The 21,661-nt window shown below is 40.4% G+C and overlaps 1 protein-coding gene across 4 annotated transcripts; it reads right to left on the bottom strand.

Annotated features, from left to right (window-relative positions):
- Positions 1 to 9,302: 9,302 nt before the first annotated feature.
- Positions 9,303 to 19,163, bottom strand: LOC308490414 (uncharacterized protein). 4 transcript variants are annotated; one of them, XM_081032566.1, is made up of 6 exons: positions 18,990 to 19,140; positions 18,433 to 18,468; positions 14,720 to 14,778; positions 12,957 to 13,083; positions 12,030 to 12,122; positions 9,303 to 11,532 (listed from the first exon to the last, which is right to left on the bottom strand). In XM_081032566.1, exons 3-6 carry the CDS (start codon positions 14,732 to 14,734, stop codon positions 9,344 to 9,346), a joined length of 2,424 nt encoding a protein of 807 aa, XP_080888692.1. In that variant the 5' UTR covers positions 14,735 to 14,778; positions 18,433 to 18,468; positions 18,990 to 19,140; the 3' UTR covers positions 9,303 to 9,343. The 4 variants fall into 4 exon arrangements, with proteins under 4 accessions (XP_080888692.1, XP_080888693.1, XP_080888694.1 ...); XM_081032567.1 differs by lacking the exon at positions 12,030 to 12,122 and having other exon boundaries at positions 18,990 to 19,139; XM_081032568.1 differs by lacking the exons at positions 12,030 to 12,122; positions 12,957 to 13,083 and having other exon boundaries at positions 18,990 to 19,163.
- Positions 19,164 to 21,661: the final 2,498 nt, after the last annotated feature.

Here is a 21,661-nt window from a genome sequence, read left to right as displayed (position 1 = left end):
CCAAATTCTCAGAGTTCCCGGCCTGTAAACTTACAACTTCCACAAATCCCTTTAATGGCTTCCCGCCATTTTGCCAACCTCAAGCATTTCTCTGATGCCAGTAGAGTTTAGCTGTTTTTCATTGACAAACAAAACATAATACTAGTAAATATTTGAAGTCAGTCTTGTAAGAAATACCACGTGATGCTTTCCTGATAGGATTGTACCCACTACTACCCGAAAAAGGAAAAAAATGATAGCCTCTATTGTGCAGTTTCAGGCACTTTTTAGATATACAAGGAATGGGGGAAAAAGCAATGGAGACAGAATTATGTTACAGATTTCCACGTTTGTTAATAGCACAAATAAGTCAGAACAACTTGCCCGTTGAGGACAACTAGACATACTCAGGGTGAAAAGCCACGCTTCAGCATAGATTTGTATGATCAACTTCTCAAAGCAGTAGAGGCCATTGAAATCAATTTTCAGGAAATTTACAAATTTGAAAGATAAACACATTGTTAATTAGATGTTTAAACATGGTCACTGTAAAGACATATCCATAAATACACACAATACATGTTTGCATTTCTCATTTACTGGACATTCTGCTTTTATTCTGCTACACACAGCTATCTCTTATGGAGTATGTAGTGTGTGCCAGGGACTATTCCACTCTTAAGACACTTCATCTTCACAACCATTTTTTTTAAGTAAGTCCCATTGTTTCCTCTATTTTACAGTTTACGAGGCAGAGGCAGCAAGGGGTTAAATAATTTTCCCACATTACTGTAAGTGCTAGCACCATGTTTCAAAATGTGATGTGTGATGACCAGAACTTGAGTGCTACCCACTACATTAATCACATCTTGTTTAATCAACATGAACAGAATATTTAACTTCAATTTATTGTCCTTTGTATTACCAGAGAGATATATCCTAACATGGAAATTCAATTATTTTCACCTGCATGTCTATCTAAGAGAAGAAACAAAAGTTTTAGCAAGTCACATAAACAGGAATCTTTCACATGCTGGTTTCCTCTTCACTTGAAAAGAATGTATACTCTGCTTCTTTGGGGTGAAATGCTCTAAAAATATCTATTAAATCCCTATGGTCTAATGTGTAATTTAAGGCTGTTGTTTCTGTGCTGATTTTCTGTCTGAAGGTTCTGTCCATTGGTGTCAGTGGGGTGTTAAAGTCCCCTACTATTATTGTGTAACTGTTGACGTCTGCCTTTATGTCTGTCAATATTTGTTTTACATATTTAGGTGCTCTTATGTAGGATGCATAGATGTTTATTAGGGTTATGTACCCTTGTTGGATTGATCCATTTATTGTTATATAATGTCCTTCTTTGTCTTTTATTATAGTCTTCATTTTAAAGTCTATTTTGTCAGATATAAGTATTGCTACACCAACTTTTTTCTTGTTTCCATTTGCACAAAATACCTGGTTCCCTCTTCAAATCCACGTTCCACTCTACATGTCCACCCATGTTCCTTATGTCACATCTTTCTGCTCTTTTCTCTTCTAGGTCATAGTCTTCATCCATAGCTTAAATATTGCCTGATCCAGTAAGACTTCTGTAGTTTTTGTTTTGTAGACTAATAAAAGCAATGTGCAATAACCAAGATTACAGACTTGGAATCAGGCTGCCAAGATGAAAGTACTAATTCTGCCACTTATTCTGTGAGGTTTGTCCCTTTTTTCTTTTCTTTTTTCTTTTTTTTATTGGGATGACAATTGTTAGTGAAATTACATAGATTTCAGGTGTACAATTCTGTATTACATCATCTATAAATCCCATTGTGTGTTCACCACCCAGAGTCAGTTCTCCTTCCATCACCATATATTTGATCCCCCTTACCCTCCTTTTTTCTTCATTTGTACAATGGAGATAAATAATAGGGTTGATATAAGGAACAAATGAACAAATACACATAAAAGCACTGGAAACTCAAACTCATGACAACCCTATAAAAAGTTAAGAACTATTATCCTTGGTGGAAAACACTAGACTCATAAATTAGGGATAGTTTGTTTCTAAATAAGTGTGCTTTAAGTCATTAAAATAGATATTATCAATAATTACATTCAAATTTGAAGCCTATGAGAAAACCACCAGACTCTGCATCCCACTGAAAGTGAGATAAGGAATCACTAAAGTCTATATTATTCCCTTCTATTGTTTCCTAAATCCTTTTCAGGAATTCTGAATACAGTCTAACTGAGCTGCAGGCCCCTGTACTGTAACAGCCTCAACCACTAAAGAACTGCTCTCCCCTAGTCTCTGGCTGGGTGCTAAGCAAAATGTAAAGAATGGAACATATTCCCTGCAACAAAGTAGCATGCAGCCTATGAAAGAAACAGATTGGAAACCAAGATCTAGAAGATTGTGCCAAGTCAAATTCCAAATAAAAAAAAAATTTGTAATTATTCCTGTCCAAATCTCAACGTTTGTGTGTTCCTTAGCTTTCTCACATAACTACCATCTGCCAGGAATGAAAATTCTGAAGTTAACCCTTTTGCTTTTCCTATACAATCAATTTAAGTTAAAGGCTTTTAAATTCTACTCACTCCATGACTGGGATTTAGTTTTGATTTAAAGTATTACAGCTCCCCCTCCCCAAGTCTCCGCTCCCCAAATAAGTATTTTCTGTGAGAAGGGTAATTGATGTGGTAAGATAGACAAATGTTGACAAGGGTTGCAGATGAGTGAACATGGGGGGGCAAGTTTCATTACATTATTTTCTCTGTTTACATATGTTTGGGCATTTCCATCATAAAACTTTAAGGAAAAAATATGTGTAACACAGCACCAATGCATAAATGCATTAAAAATGTTGACAGTGATTTATCTCTAAATCCTGAAATTATGAGTAATTTCAATTCTTTCCTTTTTATATTTCTGCATTTCCTGATCTCTCTATAATGGGCATGCATTTCTTCTATAATTAAAATATAAACTATAAAGCTGCAAACCACCTTCTAAACCTGATAGAAAAAGCTTCCTCAAGCCATATACACAACTGTTTTCTATGATTAAAATAATGTACGGCGTAGAGATTAAAAATTCCCACTGCAGGCTCCAAATCCTTGGGTTTAAACAGCAGTTCTGCTCTTACTAGCTGTAAATCTTGGGCAAACAACATAAACTCATCAAGAGTAAATGAAAAAAAGAATTTTCCATGTCTAAAGAATCCATTTTCCCTTTCCCTTTTTCATAGAGCATTTCCAAACGAAACCTAGTGCTTTTGGATCCTTTCTCTAATATTTTGGTATGCATGTAAATCTTGTTAGAGACTAAGACTCTTAACCAAGTTTACAACCCAGAAAAGTGTTTTCAAATGTCTTGGGTTTGTCCCTTTTGAATGTAAACATCTGAGAAAGTGAGTGTCCCTATCACTGTGGGAGGTTAACTAAGGTGACTTTCTCTGTAAGTCTGCTAGCAGAGGAAATAAGTTTTATTATTCCTTTGGATAAAATCAATGAACTAAGATTTGATTCAATGTAAATTTTGGAAAACTTTATGAAAGAATTTACAGCAAATGGTGTAGTCAAGTCCTCTTATAGGAAGACAAGATTCCACCCCTAACTTGAGGATGTATATACCTAGGAGTTAAAAACAGAATGCTATAAAAAGTTTATAATTGCTTGACTATATAAATAGGAAATTACTTACATGACTGTACTCTGATATGCTTATTCAGTAATAAGATGGCTTTCTTTTCTACATTGTGAAGAAAGGACTTTCTGTGTTGATAGGGTGTTTTATTTCTCTTAGACTACCTCCGTTTCCTTATCCGTTAAAAATAAAGGCTAATAGCGGCACCTACCTCATAAGGCTGTAGTGAATTAATTAGTATAAAATGATAAGGGAGTACTAATGATGAAATGACTTTGGAGATGGGGATAATGAAGCCAAGAGAGATTAAGTAACTCGCATGTTTGTTACTCTAGGAAGTGACAGAGCTGGCTGGTAGGTACGGGAAGTCGGCTGAGGGGCGCCAAGAGACCTTCAAATTAGGCGTATGCGACCCAGGCCGCCCCCAACCCGAGCAAGAACCGCTCCAAACGAGAGGTTAGGGGAAGGGAACGCAAACGTCTCCCGTCCCTGTGCGCTGCAGCTGGCGGCGGCTTGGGCAGTCCCCGGATTGGAGGGGCTCCGGGGATCCCAGACACCATCCTTGACGTCCTACAGTCACAAGTATCTCCTTCGGACGACACGACAGAAGCCTGGACCACTTCCCAGAATTCCCTAGCCCTGCCGGCGAGAAGCGGAAGTGCTGCTGACTACACTGCCCCAGACTACACTTCCCAGAATGCCCGAGAGAAACGAGACCATAGCCCCGCCCATGGAGCGGAAATCCTCGGGCTACTCTGAGCTTCTAGGTAGTAATCTCTAGAAAGCCAGAGGAAACCTTCGTAAAGTGCCATATTTGAGTGGTAGTGTCTGCTTTGTTGGCACCTACCGATTCTGTAATTGAAAGCTGAACAACACGTTCAGGGGGCTCAGAGGACGTCTGGGTCTGGAGGAATCCCTGGTAAAACCCCAAACAACTGCCCTATAGGAGTAAGAATAAAAGGGAAATGGATTGTCAGAGATGGAAAAATCCCTCAGCACCTGACACTGGATTAGAATGAACCATCCTAGTATCTTCTAGCACCTAGCAGGAACAAATGCAAAACTTCTTTAGAGAGACCATCTTCCTAGCCCTCAAATTATTTCTATAATTTAAAAAAATATATTAATATTGGACAAAGTAGTCCTTGAATAAAGCATTATAAGATATAAAAAGAAACATAGCAATTACTTTCAAATTATCAAGAATAACGGGTTCACAAAATATAAAGCAAACTTTAAAAAGCAAAATGGACAGAACTAGGAGAAAAATTCACAATCATAACGCAAAACTTTCATACATACTTAGAAATGTAGAGCCTTAAAAGCATATACTAACACAGAATCTGAGCACTTCCTCATGCAAATTACTTGCGACTTCAATTTGAGCCGTGTCATAAGAGGTCTGACAATTAAGTTCATGAACTTATTGCAACAATGTGGGCTAATGTTTTTATTTGTTTGTTTGTTTTTTATATCAGAGGGAGTATTCATCATGAATTTGCACCAACTGGACAATCAACCAAGTTTATTATTTGGAAGTGCTGAAAAGGCTGCATGAAAAAGTTAGATGAAAATGACCTAAACTTTTCGCCAACAATTCATGGCTCTTGCATCACGACAATGCACCAGTTCACACGGCACTGTCTGTGAGGGAGTTTTTAGCCAGTAAACAAATAACTGTATTGGAACACCCTCCCTACTCACCTGATCTGGCCCCCAGTGACTTTTCTTTATCCGAAGATAAAGGAAATATTGAAAGGAAGACATTTTGATGACATCCAGGACATCAAAGGTAATATGACAACAGCTCTGATGGCCATTCCAGAAAGAGTTCCAAAATTGCTTTAAAGGGTGGACTAGGCACTGGCGTCAGTGCATAGCTTCCCAAGGGGAGTACTTTGAAGGTGACCATAGTGATATTCAACAATGAAGTATGTAGCACTTTTTCTAGGATGAGTTTGTGAACTTAATTGTCAGAACTTGTATGTATCACACTTGATGGTGAAGTGCTGTGGGGATGCCCACATTTATGACTTCACTGCATAGTAACTTTCTGGCTCATGGCCAAGTATTTAGTTTTAACTAGAGCCCAAATAAGCCAGAAGCTGCTTTCTCAGGAGTTATGCCATTTGCAGAGAGACATAACGTTGCTCCAAAATGCTAAACATCAGTGTTTTGAGCTCCATGCAGCATCCCTGTAATAGACACTTCATACATCAGATATGTATTGGGTCATAAAATTATTTCTATAAAGTCAGACAGTAAATAACAGACCATACAATGTCTGTCACAACTACTCAACTATCATTTTACATGAAAGCACCCATGGACAATATGCAGAGTGGTCATGGCTATGTTTCAACTTTCTTTACAAAAACAAGTGGGAGCTAGATTTGACCAGTGGACCATAGATTGCCAATCCCTGGACTAATCTGTGAAAGAGGATTGGAATTGATGTAGCCCTGAGCTGGGGACACAGAAGTGTATTGATAGTCCAACAAGATGAAACTGTTTCTTTTGATATTTAGTAGGTATAAAGAAAAAAAGCACATGTTGGCTCAATGGCTGCACATCAGTTGCCGACAGATATGTTGATTTGCTCTAGTAATACAACCACATCTGGAGCTGCAACTGGACTTAAATCCTAATTAAGTTTACAATAACCCCATGTCATTCTCTAAGACTTACCTGTCTTCTGCACAGGTTAAATGAGTGACTTGAATGGGAATGTGATAGAAATCATGACCCCTGCAACTTTCAAGACACTGATAGTGGCACTAATCTCTGTAGTCGTGCCAAGAATATGGGATTTTCTTCATTTTGTTTTGGTACATATGGGGCAGTTATAGTGTTTACTTGTCCTTTCTTGTCAAAATATTTGCTTTTGTTCCATGGATCAGGGATCCAATGTGAGGATTCTGATAGTTGTTATTTCTATTGCAACTCTACATTCTGGAACTTGCAAAATAAACACAAGATGGGTTCGGGGATCCTTCAGACCACCTCATATAAACCTGAGCAAGAACATTTATTTGTCCTTTATAAGCCCCTCTACTAACTGATAGACCACAGAGCCATTTAGGGGGTGGGAGTGGTTCTAGGAGTTAATGTCAGCTCGAGAGTCCAGTAATTCCTTCCTATTCTGGGCATTTTCACTTACCTAATACACAATCTCCAATAAAGATGGCTGCAAATCACTTTGAAGAAGTCTAGGACAATTTATGGTGGCGGTATATCAGGGTCCTTCTTCAAGAGGACCTGGCCTGCTCCACATTCAAGGTGCTCTGGAAATGGGAACTAATGTTATGGAATTCACTGAGGGGCCACAACTCTCACATTGATTTGTCAGATTTATGTTCACCAGACCTAGAGATTTTCCACTTATTGAAATCAAGTAGTATATTAATAGGCTTCCCATCTATTTCAGCCTCAGGGACAGCACAATGAGCAAATGCAAAAATTTCTGTGAATCAAAGCATTCTGATGATCCCTTTGGCTTTGCTGTTCATTATAACAAACACACTTTCTCTGCCAATAAAGTGCCTCCACTTGACCTCTGATGCCCCAGAATCCCATCATTCTCACTGACTTCAGGGAGCCCATTTTGATGTCCTAATCTCCCTCTCATTTCTCGCCTGCAGAAAAGAGTAACTACAGAGCTCTGTAAGATGGCCAGTGCTCCCCTCACCAATGAAATTTCTTCAATCTTTGGTAAAGAGTGTCCTCTGAATCCTCCCAGAGCACATAGGGTGTTGGGCGAGCATGTCTTACACTCCAGCAGCCTGGCATTCCCGTTTGTGTATCTTCTTCTATCGCAGTGGTGCACAACTGGGGACAGTTTTGCTCCTCCCCCCACTCCCCACCCCAGGCCACTTGGCAGTGCCGAGACACTTTTGATTATTACAACTTGGGAGAAAGAGGATGTGCTACTGGCATTTAGTGGGTAGAGGGCAGATACTGCTAAACATCCTACGACACACAGGATTCCTCCCTACAGTGAAGAATTATCTTACTGATTGTCAACTCTCCTACAACACTTAGAAAGTTCTGGCATTTTGGCTTTAGCATAAGCTAACTTTGGTCCAGGTTTCAGTCATTCAATTGAGCAAACTGTTGAATGCATTCCCAGGTGCTCAAGCTAACACGCTCGGTCTGGAAATGATGGTCAGTGCACCCATGTCAACAAATCCAGCCTAATCCAAATTACGTTATTTGATTCAATATCTACAAGATTCACAACCATACTTCCTATTGATGTAAATTATAAAAATCCTTATTTTGGCAGGTATTTAGCATCTCCTCATGGTCATACTAGATACCTGATGACTTTCCCCACCCAGACCCCATCCCCGTAGCCTGCAATAATTAATAAACCTAGAAAAATGGGAGGTGGTAGAGGCAAGTCTTGAGGACCTACAGTCCCCTGCAAGGAAATTATTTCAGGGGAGGTCATAACAGTTCTTCAAGTAAAGGGGAGACTAACTCAGAGAGAGGAAGGCTTCCTTCTAATGGCAAAGGAGGCTCCCAAGTTTAGAGGTCAGAGTCCTTAGCTTTATTGGAATCTGGTCATATATTGCCACCTCAATTTTTCAGTACTCTATTCTTTCCCATCGATGCCCCAGGGCATAAGGGAATATATAAGGCTGTGAATCAATGTGCTGCCATACCATTCAGCCACTGACTGGATTTGCTTTCACATCCCTTAAAAAAAGAAATGTTGATTATATATAACAAGTCCGCAGAGTATTAATATGTAGCCAAGCTCAAATCAAAGATAAGTAGATTCCTCAGAGGCCAAAAACAGAGAATTTGAGCCCATAGTGTCAAAGGGGAGCTGAAACTGAGTGACCCACAAAGGTTGAGTGAAACTTGATACACAGCTAGAAGTCTATTATTTGGTGCAGATAGGAGTCAAAGTCAGAAGAACCATGCACATATGGAGTCAATGGTGAACACCCAATATTATCGAAAGAGCACCTCTTTCATTGGCTGTGAAGAAATGTTTGTCATTATTAGTAAGTCTAACATTTAAACCCCTGCTTTGACATTCTTAAAAAAATCATGTGATGTTGTTGTTGCACTGTCAGAAAAAATAATTGACTTTATACTGTATAAAATCTATAGAACAGTAGACAAAGTCCAAGATGACAGGACCCAACTTGATGAGAGACCAAGGGAGAACAGAAACTTATCACAACAGGGCAATTCCAAATTAATACTACAGATTGCAGTATTGGATGGTTTTCTAACATTTCAATTTTGTCTCCCTGAATTGATTTTGTAAGGTTTCATTGTTTCGTGTTCTGAATACAAATTTGTATGAAATTTTGGAGGTGATCTCAAGTTTTCAAATATAATTTTTCCCACTTATTAACAAATATGGAGCACCTGTCAAGTACCTGGCAACGTTAAGACCAATGGACTCACAACTAAGGTCTCTGTGTTTAGAGATTACATTCTACTGGGCGTTAACTTTAGCTTGTCCATCATGACAATTTTGTACAAGGCCTGATAAAATTCTTACCCTTTCTAAGGCCTCTCTCCTGAGTAATCGTTAATGAAGGTCAAAGTTCTAACGGAAGCCCTTACTGACAAGGTTCTCTGCTGTGTGCCCTCCTGTCTAGTAGGAAACGTTAAGCTATGACTAAAACTAAAACTGCTTTAATGGAAAAAAAAATTCTTTTCTTTTGAACTTGATTGGAAGAATTCGCATGACACTTACATTTTTTAAAAAATTTATTTTATAAAACTTTTTACCTGTGTAGACTCTCTTGTGTTCTTACCAGCCCTATTGCTTTTATAGGATTTATCACCAGCATGGATTCTGTGATGAATTGTAAGATTTGATTGCCAACTGAAAGTCTTACCACATATCTCACACTTGTAAGGTTTCTCCCCTGTGTGAACTCTCTGGTGAGATTGTAGTTGTGAAGACCGACTAAAGACTTTACCACACACATCACATTTGTACGGTTTCTCTCCCGTGTGGACACTCTGATGAAGTTGAAGACTTGAGGCCTGACTGAAGTGCTTCCCACACTCTCCACACTTATATGGTTTTTCTCCCGTGTGGACCCTCTGATGCATGTCAAGATTCAAGCTCCACTTGAAGCCCTTCCCACACTCCTCACATTTGTATGGCTTTTCTCCAGTGTGGACTTTTTGATGGGCTTGAAGGTGTGAACTCCGCCCAAAGCTCTTCCCACACTCATCACATTTGAATGGCTTTTCTCCACTGTGGACTCTCTGATGGGCCAGAAGATTTGAGGCCTGCCTGAATACTTTTCCACACTCCTCACAATTATACGGTTTCTCTCCTGTGTGGATTCTGCAATGAATTTTAAGATCTGCTCTACGGCTGAATCCTTTCCCACACTGTTCACATTTGTATGGTTTCTCCCCAGTATGGATCAGCTGGTGAATCTGAAGTCGTGAACTCTGATTGAAGCCCTGCCCACATTCCTCACACTTGTAAGGTTTCTCCACACTGTGAGCCTTCTGATGGATTTGAAGATATGAACTCTGACTGAAGCCCTTTCCACATACCTCACATTTATAGGGTTTTTCTCCTGTGTGGACTACCAGATGAACTTGATAATGGGAGTTCCTCCTGAAGCTCTTCCCACATTCATCGCATTTATATGGTTTCTCTCCAGTATGGACTCTCTGATGTGCTTGAAGATTTGAACTCAGAGTAAAGCCTTTACCACACACATTACATATGTATGATTTCTCTCCAGTGTGGACTCCCTGATGGGCTTGGAGACTTGAAGGCCGACTAAAGCCTTTACCACATTCCTCACATGTGTAGGGTTTTTCTCCTGTGTGAACCCTCTGATGAATGTATAGATTTGAGCTACAAATGAAGCCTTTCCCACACTCTTCACATTTATATGGTTTCTCTCCCGTGTGGACTCTCTGATGGGACTGAAGATGTGAATTCCGACTGAAGCTCTTACCACATGCATCACATTTGAATGGTTTCTCCCCAGTGTGGACTCGCTGATGGTCCTGAAGATGGGAGGCCTGACTGAAGGCCCTCCCACACTCCTCACAATTATAAGGTTTCTCTCCCATGTGTAATTTACCATGAACAGTAAGTGCTGATTTACGACTGAAGCCTTTCCCACATTCCTCACATTTGAATGGTTTCTCTACAGTGTGGACTTTCTGATGAGTTTGCAGATGTGAGTTCTCACTGAATTCTTTACCACACGTATCACTGTTATAGCGTTTCTCTCTCAAGTGATGTCTTTGATGAACATGGAGCGCTGAGCTATAGCAGAAGCTTTTTCCACACTCACTGCAATTTTGAGACTTCTCTTTTGAGTGTAATTGCCGATGAAGATCAAAGGTGGAGAGATCACTGAATTTTTTTTTACACTCATTACATTGGTAAGGTTTTTGTCCTGGGTGAATCATACTATTCTGATCCAATGCTGAAATTTTCATGCTATCTCTTCCATAATCATTGCTGCTATAAGAGTTTTCACTTTTGTGTACTGCAAGATCGTTGAGGTGATATGATGTCCAACTGATGGTGTCAACATCCCGTTTACATCGACACAGTTTATTTTCACTGAAAATTTGCAGATATCTATTCTGGTAATTCTGTGACTCAGTCAGGGAAGCTTTCTTCCAAGAATCCTGGGCTCTCAGAGTTGGAAACTCTGGATTTCCAGTGTCACTGGGATCATCCATTTTATAATTTAGTACATTGTTCTCATCTTCAGAAATTTGAATAGACAGTCCTGCCCCAACCTGACAGAGGGATTCACCTTTTCTGTGGCACTGAGAACTTTTTAGCATGGAGTCTTGACACCTGGTTAAGTCATTTGCAATTTGTTGCCAGATCTGCCAGCAGGAAAGCTCTTCATGTGTTCCTCGGTCTTGAACAGTCCTCAGCTCACTTTGATTGTTATCACCTATATAGACAGAGAATTCAGAGATATGGACAAGTGAAAGCTTTGCTCAAAGATTCAAGATTTCACACTTAAGACATAGCATAAGACTTTAATGAACCTCAGGATGGTTCAGCTTATCTTTTTCACTATATATGGAGTTCTCTGGTTTATATACCCACAGAAACCAGGCGGTGGTCCATTAAGCTCCTAACAGCAGACCATAGAGGACTCTATGGTCCACATTAAGTGGTTTTTATTCTAAGTAAAATAAGCCATAAGAAAATTTTGAACAGAGGAATAACATAATCTGATTTAAGGTCACAAAGGGTCACTTTGGCTGCTACTTAGAGAACAGATGATAGGAGGGCAACGGTAGGAGCAGGCAACCAGTACGAAAGCTGTTGCAATAATCTAGGAAAAGAGATTTGACAATTTGGACTGTGCAAGGGCCTAGAGGTGGTGAGAAACAAAATCAATGGACAGTCAACTATAAAAACTCACAATTACTTGGTTTTTACCTAAATTTCTCTCTATCTTTGGTGATGTCTTCATCATCCAAAGCCTCTCTTCTCTTTCTACATGTGATACGTCTCGCCTGAAGGGCTGATGTCCTGAGAACACGCAAAGTCAATTTTCAAATGAATACACTGGAGCTGAAATTTGCTGGAAATCTGAGTTCTAACTGCATATTCAGGATATTGAAAGCAGTGTTTTTCAAAAATTTTTTTACATAATCCATTGAAGAAATAGCATTTATTTCATGACCCAGACATACATACCGAGGGTATCAGAAAAGTATACACATTTTAAGAAAGGAAAACTGTATAAAAATTGTAATACTCTATATATATCGATAACAACAGATGAATACAAGTCACGTTTGACTTCTGCCATTACAAGAGAGATGCTCAAAGTGGTTACCATCAATGCCTCCAGACACTTCTGATTATGGCGAACTACTGCTTGAGCAATGTTGACCAGTATCCACTTGTATACGTTTTTTTGGCACACATGGTACATGAATACATATTACTTCAACAGTGGTCAAATGGCCCATTTGTAACCAATGTTTATTTTCATTAGGTCTCCTCCCAGTGGTTCTTACACCACTCATGCAATTGGCCAGTATTTGCTGCAGTGTATTGTATTCTTCCTAAGGAGCTCTAATATTTTCTACTCTATTAAAAATTGCTAGTAGGATTCAATAAATTGGTTTTATAATTCACTAATGCGACAAGAGTAAATCTGGAAAAGAATGTACAGTATAGCAGTATACTGTTCATTTATAGTTTATTTTATTTCACACAAAACACAAATGAAAAAGACCTGAAACATCCTGTTTAGAAAGACCAGGAATATTCTGTCTCTTGTGTCCTACAGGTATTGGGAAAGTCTGGTCCCCAAACTAAGGTCACAAAGACACTCCAGAGAGAGGCTGTCCTCACCCACTGAGACCAGGTTTCTGAAGTTTTCTACCATCACATCCTGGTACAGCTTCCTCTGGGCGGAGTCCAGCAGCCCCAGCTCCTCCTCCGTGAAGCCCACAGCCACATCCTTGAACGTCACTGCCTCCTACAACACACATACATCTCAATCTCACACCCATGTCCACTGGAAGAGGGACAGCACTGAGAAGGTGGGAGGATGGGTGGGAAGTTGCTCTGGCCCCTGAGCAATTTGTAGACCTCCCAGCCCTTGTCCTTCTATCCTGCCAATGCCGTATGCTGACTTTGCTCTCCCTCACCAAAAGTGCTGCTATGAGAAAGAAAGTTTTGTATGTTTGCCTGGTGCTCCCAGAGCACTGTGGTAAGTAAACTCCATGGAATTCTAACTGCTTCATTCTGACTAAAAAGGTTCTACTTTTTAGTTAATATTGCTAATTGCCCCAGACACATTTTCCAGCTTAGTCCCAAAAATGTTTGTTAGCACCTACCTTTCCACGGAGGTGGGAACGAGGTGAGGAGTAGCATTACATGTGGAAATAAAAGGGCTTGCCAGGTCTCTGCATGAAAAACTGTTTCCTCCTGTCTCTGTCTTTCATGTGAGTGCAGTACTCTAACTTGGTTTTTTATGTGAACTCGAGCAGGTTCCTTATTTCTTTTGTAACCTTAAATATATTTTAATAGTGTATTGTTCTTATCAGGCTGCCATAATAAACTATCACAGACTTGGTGGCTTTAACAACAGAAAATTATTTCTCACAGTTCTGGAGACTTTAAGTCCAAGATCAAGATGCTGCCAAGGTAGGTTTTATTCTGAAGCCTCCTTGTTTTTCACAATCCACTTTCTTCATATTTAAAAGGCAGATGACACCAAAAGCCTCTTCATAAAATTGTCCTGAGGTGTCAATGCAGTGACAAGCCCTCTAGTATCAGTGGACTTTTTAAACTAAGATCATGTTTAATTTTGATTTTAAAAAAATTCGCAAAGGAAAAAAAAACCCAAGAAATAACAATACACATAAGGTATGAATATGACTCAGGCACAGGAGGACAGACAGACTCTAGCTATTGTAGTGAGAAAATGTCTAACGGTATTTTTTTCTCTGTGAAGCAGCAGTTTGACCCCAATGCACTGCACCTTATTTTAATATTCTACAAAAAACATTCAAGGTACCACATATAAAGCACACTTTTTCTATTTTGAATACCTAGTATGTTAAGGACAAAAAAAAGGCAGTATTTTTTCAGAATTGATTTTTTTGAGAAAAAGGTTAAATGCAGGAAAACTACTGGAATGCTCTTAAAACAGTAAAAATCCTAAATTAATGTCTATGAATAGAGAATAGTTTAATAATTAGGTACATAAATTTGATGGGAACATGACATAGCACTTTAAAATGTTATATAGTATTAAATGCAAACACCAATTTAAAGTTGTATCTATGTTCTGAATACAAACACATAGTATGAAAACGTATGATGGAAAGTGGAAATAAAAAAGCAGCTAATTTGTAAGTAGGGAAATAGTACAGTAAATGTTTTTCATTTCTATTCATTTTTCTTTTACTTGTAAGATAAAAAAAAATGATGAAATAAAACAAAAACTAAAACCACAGGCAATTTAACTTAAAAGGGACAAAACAAGCACCTGACACTCAACAGCTTCTCAAACGCCTTGACTCTTGATGAAAGACAAAATAACCTGTGTCCAATCTCCCAGTACTGAAACAGCATTTTTTAAAGCAAGAAAGGCAAGCCCTACTCACCTTGAACATGCTCATTTTTTCTTTTTCCTTCTGGGGAAACAGAATACTAGGAAGAAGGACTGGGAAAGGAAAAAGAAGTCAATGGAAACTGGTCAAGGTCGTCATTAACCCACGCGGCTGCTCACTGTGAATTCCCAAAGGTGCCTGGTCCTCAGGATAGCGGCAGCTGCACGCAGCTTGTTGAATAGAACTTGGCATGGATGCCAGATACTCGCCCTGCCCCCTTCAGGAGCAGTTCAGGGAACAGCCTGCCCAACCACACACAGTAGCCCCATCACTAGTGTGCCTGTAGCTTTGACAGTAGTCATTCTTATGCTGGGTATGGTGTAAATTGAGACAAAAAAATGTAAGGGCAGGATCTGGACTCAATATGCATAGGTTGAAATCCTGGCGAGGCTAATCTCTAGCAGTGTCATCTTAGGTAAATTATTAACATCTCTTTGCTTCAATTCTGTCATCTACAAGTAGGGGAGAATAACTGTGTAGATCTCATGGGATTGTCATAAGATTGAAAGCTCTCAGAACACTGTTAGGGTTTCCCATTTCTTAGTAATTGGGGTAAAGCAGACAATAGTCTGTAGATAGATACTATTTTTTTTTTTTTTTGAGAGCCCACTGGCCCATGTGGGAATCGAACCGGCAGCCTTCGGAGTTAGGAGCATGGAGCTCTAACCGCCTGAGCCACCGGGCCGGCCCCGATAGATACTATTTTTATAAGTCTGATTTCTACCAATAGAATATTGTAAGATACATTGAGTGCACAGGTTGTTGCTCTGTCATGTTAGAGACTCTATAACTTCCAAAAAGTCTCTGGTTTTGTTTTCCTAACAACGTGTTACCTCAATAATGATATTTACACTGACACAGACACCTTTTTATAAAAGGTATAAAAATGTATGATGTTTCTTTTAAAACAGGAAGTGCCCCTTTGACAAATATGCACAGAGGTAGACAAAACCCACAATTCTGCAACAATAAAAAAAAAAATAGTTTGACAGTCCATACCTAATTTAAATGAAAAAGACAGGAATCTGAGTTACGAATATAGTTATAAATATGGGAATGTATAAGTGAATAGGTAAGAAGAGAAAGCTCTTAGAACACTGTCATGGTAGAATGCAAACTAATAAATGTAGAATGAAAAGATAGTAGAAAATCACCCATGGATGCTAAAAATTGGGAAAGTTTGGCGAGCAATAAGATAGATATACAGTAGTCTTAAAGTAGTAACTGCAAATGGAAAAGCAGTAACTTGGCAGACACTTTGACTAAGAAAACTAAGGTGAGACGATCAATTGAGACAAACCAACAAACCGACATTTGTTTCATGTGAAGCCCTGAGAATGCCTCACCCCTTCTGTGCCGTCTCTACTGATAATGTACAGCCTGGATCTAACCCTGAGCAAATATCAGATAAACCAAAAAGAGGGACATTCTGCAAAATAATTTGCCACTGCTCTTCAAAAATATCAAGAGCAAAAAAGAAAAAGTCTGAGAAATCATTCTAGATTAAAGGAGACTAATGACACACACACAAAAAAAACCAAGTGCAATGCATGTAACTGGACTGAACCAGAAAAAAAAATTGCTCTCAAAGATTTTATTAGGAAAACTGAAAATATTTAAATATGAACCATGGACTAGATAACAGTATGTTATCAATATAAATAACTCCACCTTGATCACTGTCTGCAGCTTGCTCTCAAATGGTTCAGCACAAAGCCCCTCAAATATGTTAAGCATGATAAAGCTGTGAAAGAAAAAAGAATAACTAACAATCTAACTGCCTCAGCAGCTAGAACCTGGTGTTTTCAACTGATGAACGAAAATCATGGCCACTGAGTGATCATTGTGAAAAATAAAAAGATAAGACACTCCATAATATAGAGACAAAAACAAACTACACTCTACAGTGGCAAAAACAGCCAAAGAACTGCCCCTCCCAGCTAACATGAGACTACTTTGTTAATAGTGACAACTCCAGTCTCGTGTTGTTTCTCCCATTTACTAGATAAAAATTCTTAAAACATTCAGTCACCAAATTGCTTCTGCTTCTTGACAGCATCCAATTCGGAACAAACCCTCCCTCACTGCCTACAACTCTCCCCAATCAGCTAGCACAAGCCAACACCCTATAAGCAGCCCCTCCTAACTGCATCTCCCCAAGACACCCCATGATTCCCCATGGTGTGTAGGCTTCCTTGCTGCATCAAGCTAAAACAAACTTAACTCTTTGATTACAGGTACGTTCCTGGCAGTATCGGGGTGATGGTCATCAACAGAGCAAGTAGGCAAAACATAAACTGAAGAGTCTAGGTAAAGAATATATGCAAATTCCTTATACTATTTTTGCAATTTTTCTGTAAGTACGAAGTTACATTTAAAAAGTTACAGAAATTGGGCCGGCCCGGTGGCGCAGGCGGTTAGAGCTCCGTGCTCCTAACTCTGAAGGCTGCGGGTTCGATTCCCACATGGGCCAGTGGGCTCTCAACAAAAAAAAAAAAAAAAAGTTACAGAAATTAGGAAAGTCATAGTAATAATACAATAACAATATTTCTGATGATGATGACTATACTAGCCGATCTTCCCACTTCAGGCAGAAATCCTGTATTACAAAATACGGCAATGGATCCACTCCCCAAAGGCTGGGAGAAATGTATCTTTGTGACTTCTAATTCCTTCTATTTTGTCTCTATACTTGCTAGCTGCCTTCTGCTCATGCCAGAATTTTGCAAGGAGACTTGACAGCTGACAATAATTAGTGGGGGGAAATCACTGAACTGAGTAGGGCTCTGGTGTATCCAGCTCAGTTTTATCTGTGACAGTTGGCAGGGTCAATTCTCTAGGCCTCAGTTTCCAGACAAGAACCTTTCTTTGGCTTCTCAATTTTTCCTGTGCACAGGAATCATCACCTCAGGATCTTCTTGGAATACAGATTCCTAGGTCCCAAATGCAGAAATTCTAAATCAGAAGGTCTCATATAGGGCTCAAGGATGGGCATGTCTACCCAAGTGATGCCAATGCCGCTTGTTTGCAGATCACAATTTGAGTAGTACTGCAGTGTACCATCAATCCCGAAGGAAACAGCCTCGTGGAACAGAAATACATACAAGTAACCAGACAAAAAGGCACTAAAACGTTAACAATGGTTATGTTTACATCCTAAGGTTATGGGTAATTTAAATTTTTCTTAATATAGTTTTGTATCTTCAGAGTTTTCCATGATGATTATGTTACTTCTAAAACATAAATATTATCTGAAATAAAATAGTAAAACAGTTGAGAAAACTATTTTAAAAATTCGTAGAACAGCCTAAACCTTGTTCTCAAGGTTCCCACAATCAGGTCACAACCTACTTCCCTGATGTGATTCTAGACGGTTCCCTACGCTGGAGGAGGCTATACCACAGAGATGAATGAACTCAAGTGCTGGGCTCAGTTCTAGCCCCAGCTCTCTGCTTCCTGCTAGCAGGGTGACCATGGGCAAACAGGTTACGTCCTCTGCATCTCAGCCTCACCTTTAAATTAGGAGAATTAGCAGCACCACTTCACAGAGCCTCTGTGTGACAGAAATGTGTTCACTTGTATACGCTTTTAGATGGAACTTAGCAACTAAGGTTTAGTTATGATCATTACCCATGTCCATTTACACGTCCTACTCATTCTCCAATTTTTGTGACTATGGTAGTAGAAAAATGCCAAGTCCTACTCACGTGGAGCTCTGTTTTCTCCAGCGTGAGAAGTCAGGGCTGGGGAAGGAAAAGAAGTTGTGAGATAGCAGGACTGTGTTTGCATCCCCGATGACTCACACCCCCCGGGGTACCACCTAGAAGCAATTCTCTCCTTCCAAAAAATACTAGGGGTCCAGGACAATTCAGCTTCCGGGGCTCACAGAATCTCACTGTGAGATGGGCAGTTCTCAGAGAAGGATAGTAGTATTAATAACAATAATCCATGTGCCAGGCAGTTTTAAACCTTTTACTTGTACTATCTCGTCTTTCTCAAAACATTCTACTACAAACTAATTAGGAAGATAATACTTTTACTTCTCTTTCACAGAACAGCAAACGAAGGCACAGAGTGGTTAAGTAATGCGCCCAATGTGACACCGCATGAAGCAGTAGGTGGGGGAGCTGGGTTCGAGGGTGCAGAGAACCCGGGAGACCCTCAAACCCCGCGAAGCACGGCCGAGGCCGCCCCATCCCTGGGATGCCCCAACCGCAAAGCAACTCCACCCTAAGAACTCAAATCGCCATCTCCGCCCTCTCACCTCCGCTGTCAGCCGTTCCTCTTCTTTCTCCCCAAACAAAAAGCCGGTTGCTCTTGGCGCCAGGCGCAATTCGGGGAAGTTTGAATGGGTCGTGAACAACCGACCTGAATCAGCCTAACCAGGGAAAAGATGGCTGCTACGTCGTCCTCCTGGGGCGGAAGTGCCTGTGACTACAAGGAGCGCCTGGACTACATTTCCCGGATGCCCCAGCACGGCCCCCCCCCCCCTGAAATGAAGTGCTTGCGACTACACGGAGCTCTGGGACCTGCACTTTCCAGAATTCCGCGGGGAAAAATGTTTACAGCCCGGCCTTACTGTAGTTGCAGTATGCATGACTACACGAAGCTCTGGACTACATGTCCCAGAAGGCTAAGGGGGAGAAACGACAACAGTACCACCTTCGTGGACTACAATTCCCAAGCGGAAAACGGACAAAGTCGCACCTCTGGTGCGGAAGTGCCCACCTACTTTGAGCTCCTGGTTTTCACTTCCGGGAATCCCCGAGGACGTCACAAGCAGATGTCTTGGCTGGCGTTCCTTCTAGCCTGTCGTCTTTAGAAGAGTGTAGGTTCAGTGCATTGAGAAGCCGAGTAGCATTTTACACAGATTGGAGGGGCTAACTGACATAAATCCATTGCCTACCACAGAGGCTTCCTGGTAAACTCCAAAGAGCTTCACCACAGGAATAAGAGCAAAAGAAACTGGGCATTCTTTGGCAGGAACTCAAGTCACCAAACGTCAAATCATCTCAATCCCTGAAATTGCATAAAGGTGAACGTGTTTTCTTAGCATCTTTCGGCCCTTGCAGAAGCAAATGAAAGATATCATCCTAGGCTTCAAATTATTTCTATAATTATATGATTTATGATATTAATATTCGACCAGGTGAACTTTAAGGAAAAAAGCGTTACTTGACACACGGAGAGACACTTCAGAATGATAAAAGTTTCAAGTTACCGGAAACTAGTAAGTTCATGTTTTATAAAGCAAAACTGACCGAACCACAACGAGAAAAATTCAATGGATGAAGAAGGTTAGAGGTTAAAAAAAAAAAGTGAGCACTGTAGGCTGTGTAGCCCACGTCTCCACGCAGCACACTGCAGCATGAATCGATTTCACACATCATCTTAATGTGTAGATCAAAACAAGCCAACTATGTAATGAATGAATGCTGGTCAAGCAATGCAATAAAAGTGATTCTACAGTGGAGAGGGGAAAGAAAGGGAATGAAGGGGAGGACAGAAAACTCCAAAACTGAGACATCTGAATGCTAGGAAAAGAGACTAACAGGGTTCAGGGGCACAACAATTTCACTTGAGAATAAGCAAAACTAGTATTAAAAAAAAAAAATCACACGACATCCTAGGTGGTATGTGCATGTATGTTGAGATGGAAGGGGTGGGGAAATGCATGGGTAACAACCTGCTTGCTAATGCCTTGACTGCTCAGCTTTTCCTCATGATACTCATACACTTGAAGCAATGTCTCTAGACCCTATTAGCTTCGGGAAGGTGAAAGGGAGGCAGTGACATGGGGCGAGGTGAGCAAGAGTGTCCCTTTGGCTCTTTAAGGAGAAACAGACTTACTAAGTGTGCTGGGAACGCTGACCTGGTGTCCTTGACTGTGGTGCTGGAGGGGATGTGGCGAGGCCATTTCATCTGCAGTTACTGCATAGGGGACAGAAAACACAAAGCTGGTGAGATAAGGCCTCGAGTGCCCAGAGTGAGCAGAGGAGCTCTGTAGCTGGGCTACTGATGATTCAAGGAGGTGATTTATTTTAACTGCACACACTCCTTACTGGGTCAGTATCCAAAAGGTCATGACAGGGTAGAGCATACGTTTATAATCACCACCACCATCACCAGCCCTCTCTGTTATGTTGGGGGGACACAAACAATAGCACAACTGACTAAAGTACTCACAGAACCTCTCAGGGAGGGTCAAGTGCTCCCTACTCTAGTCTTGGGACAGGCAGGGCTCATCAAGGGAGCGAAGGCTCCGAGATGGCGATCCTGCCCATTTGGTTCCATCTCTTACACACAATGCTCCCCCAGAAATAGCCTCTCTAGAAATATCTGGTGAACGAATGAATAAAAGCCATCTGCCTGACACTTGTGGGGTCATGGGTAATATATCTGTTCATTCTCAAGGATGCTAAACTTTACTTCATTATAGTGTTTCTCAACCTTGAAAAGATAATCCAATACTCCACCTTCTCCCATATAATGTTGCAGAAAATCAAAAACAAACAGTAAATTCCCCTCCCCCCCCCCACACACACATTTTTCTTTAAACAGAAAGCCTCTTCTCAACCCGGCATGGCACAGTTTTTGGCAAAAGCCTGGAAGGAGAGTGAGTGGAGAGGCAGTGAGGGGCACTGGGAGAGCCTGCATGGGCCCTGGAATCCAGCATTCATGGGTTCAGTTTCTCACTCTGCCAGTGTAGGCTGTCCACCTATGCACAAACGTATTAACAACTCTTGAGTCTGTTTTTTTGTCTGCAAGGCAAGGCTATTATCACTAACTCTACAGTTTGTTTAAAAGGATTAGGGACAGTGTCAAGTATTGAATACAGTGCTTTGAACATGGGAAACACTTGATAAATGGCAGCTATTATTTTCATAAGCAAACCATTTTTTTAGTCTTTGCCAAGAGCAAAAGCATACATGTTGT

Source organism: Rhinolophus hipposideros (assembly GCF_964194185.1).
Source record: "Rhinolophus hipposideros genome assembly, chromosome: 21".
In the NCBI taxonomy this organism is placed as follows: domain Eukaryota; kingdom Metazoa; phylum Chordata; class Mammalia; order Chiroptera; family Rhinolophidae; genus Rhinolophus; species Rhinolophus hipposideros.
This window is presented reverse-complemented; position numbering and strand designations above follow the sequence as displayed.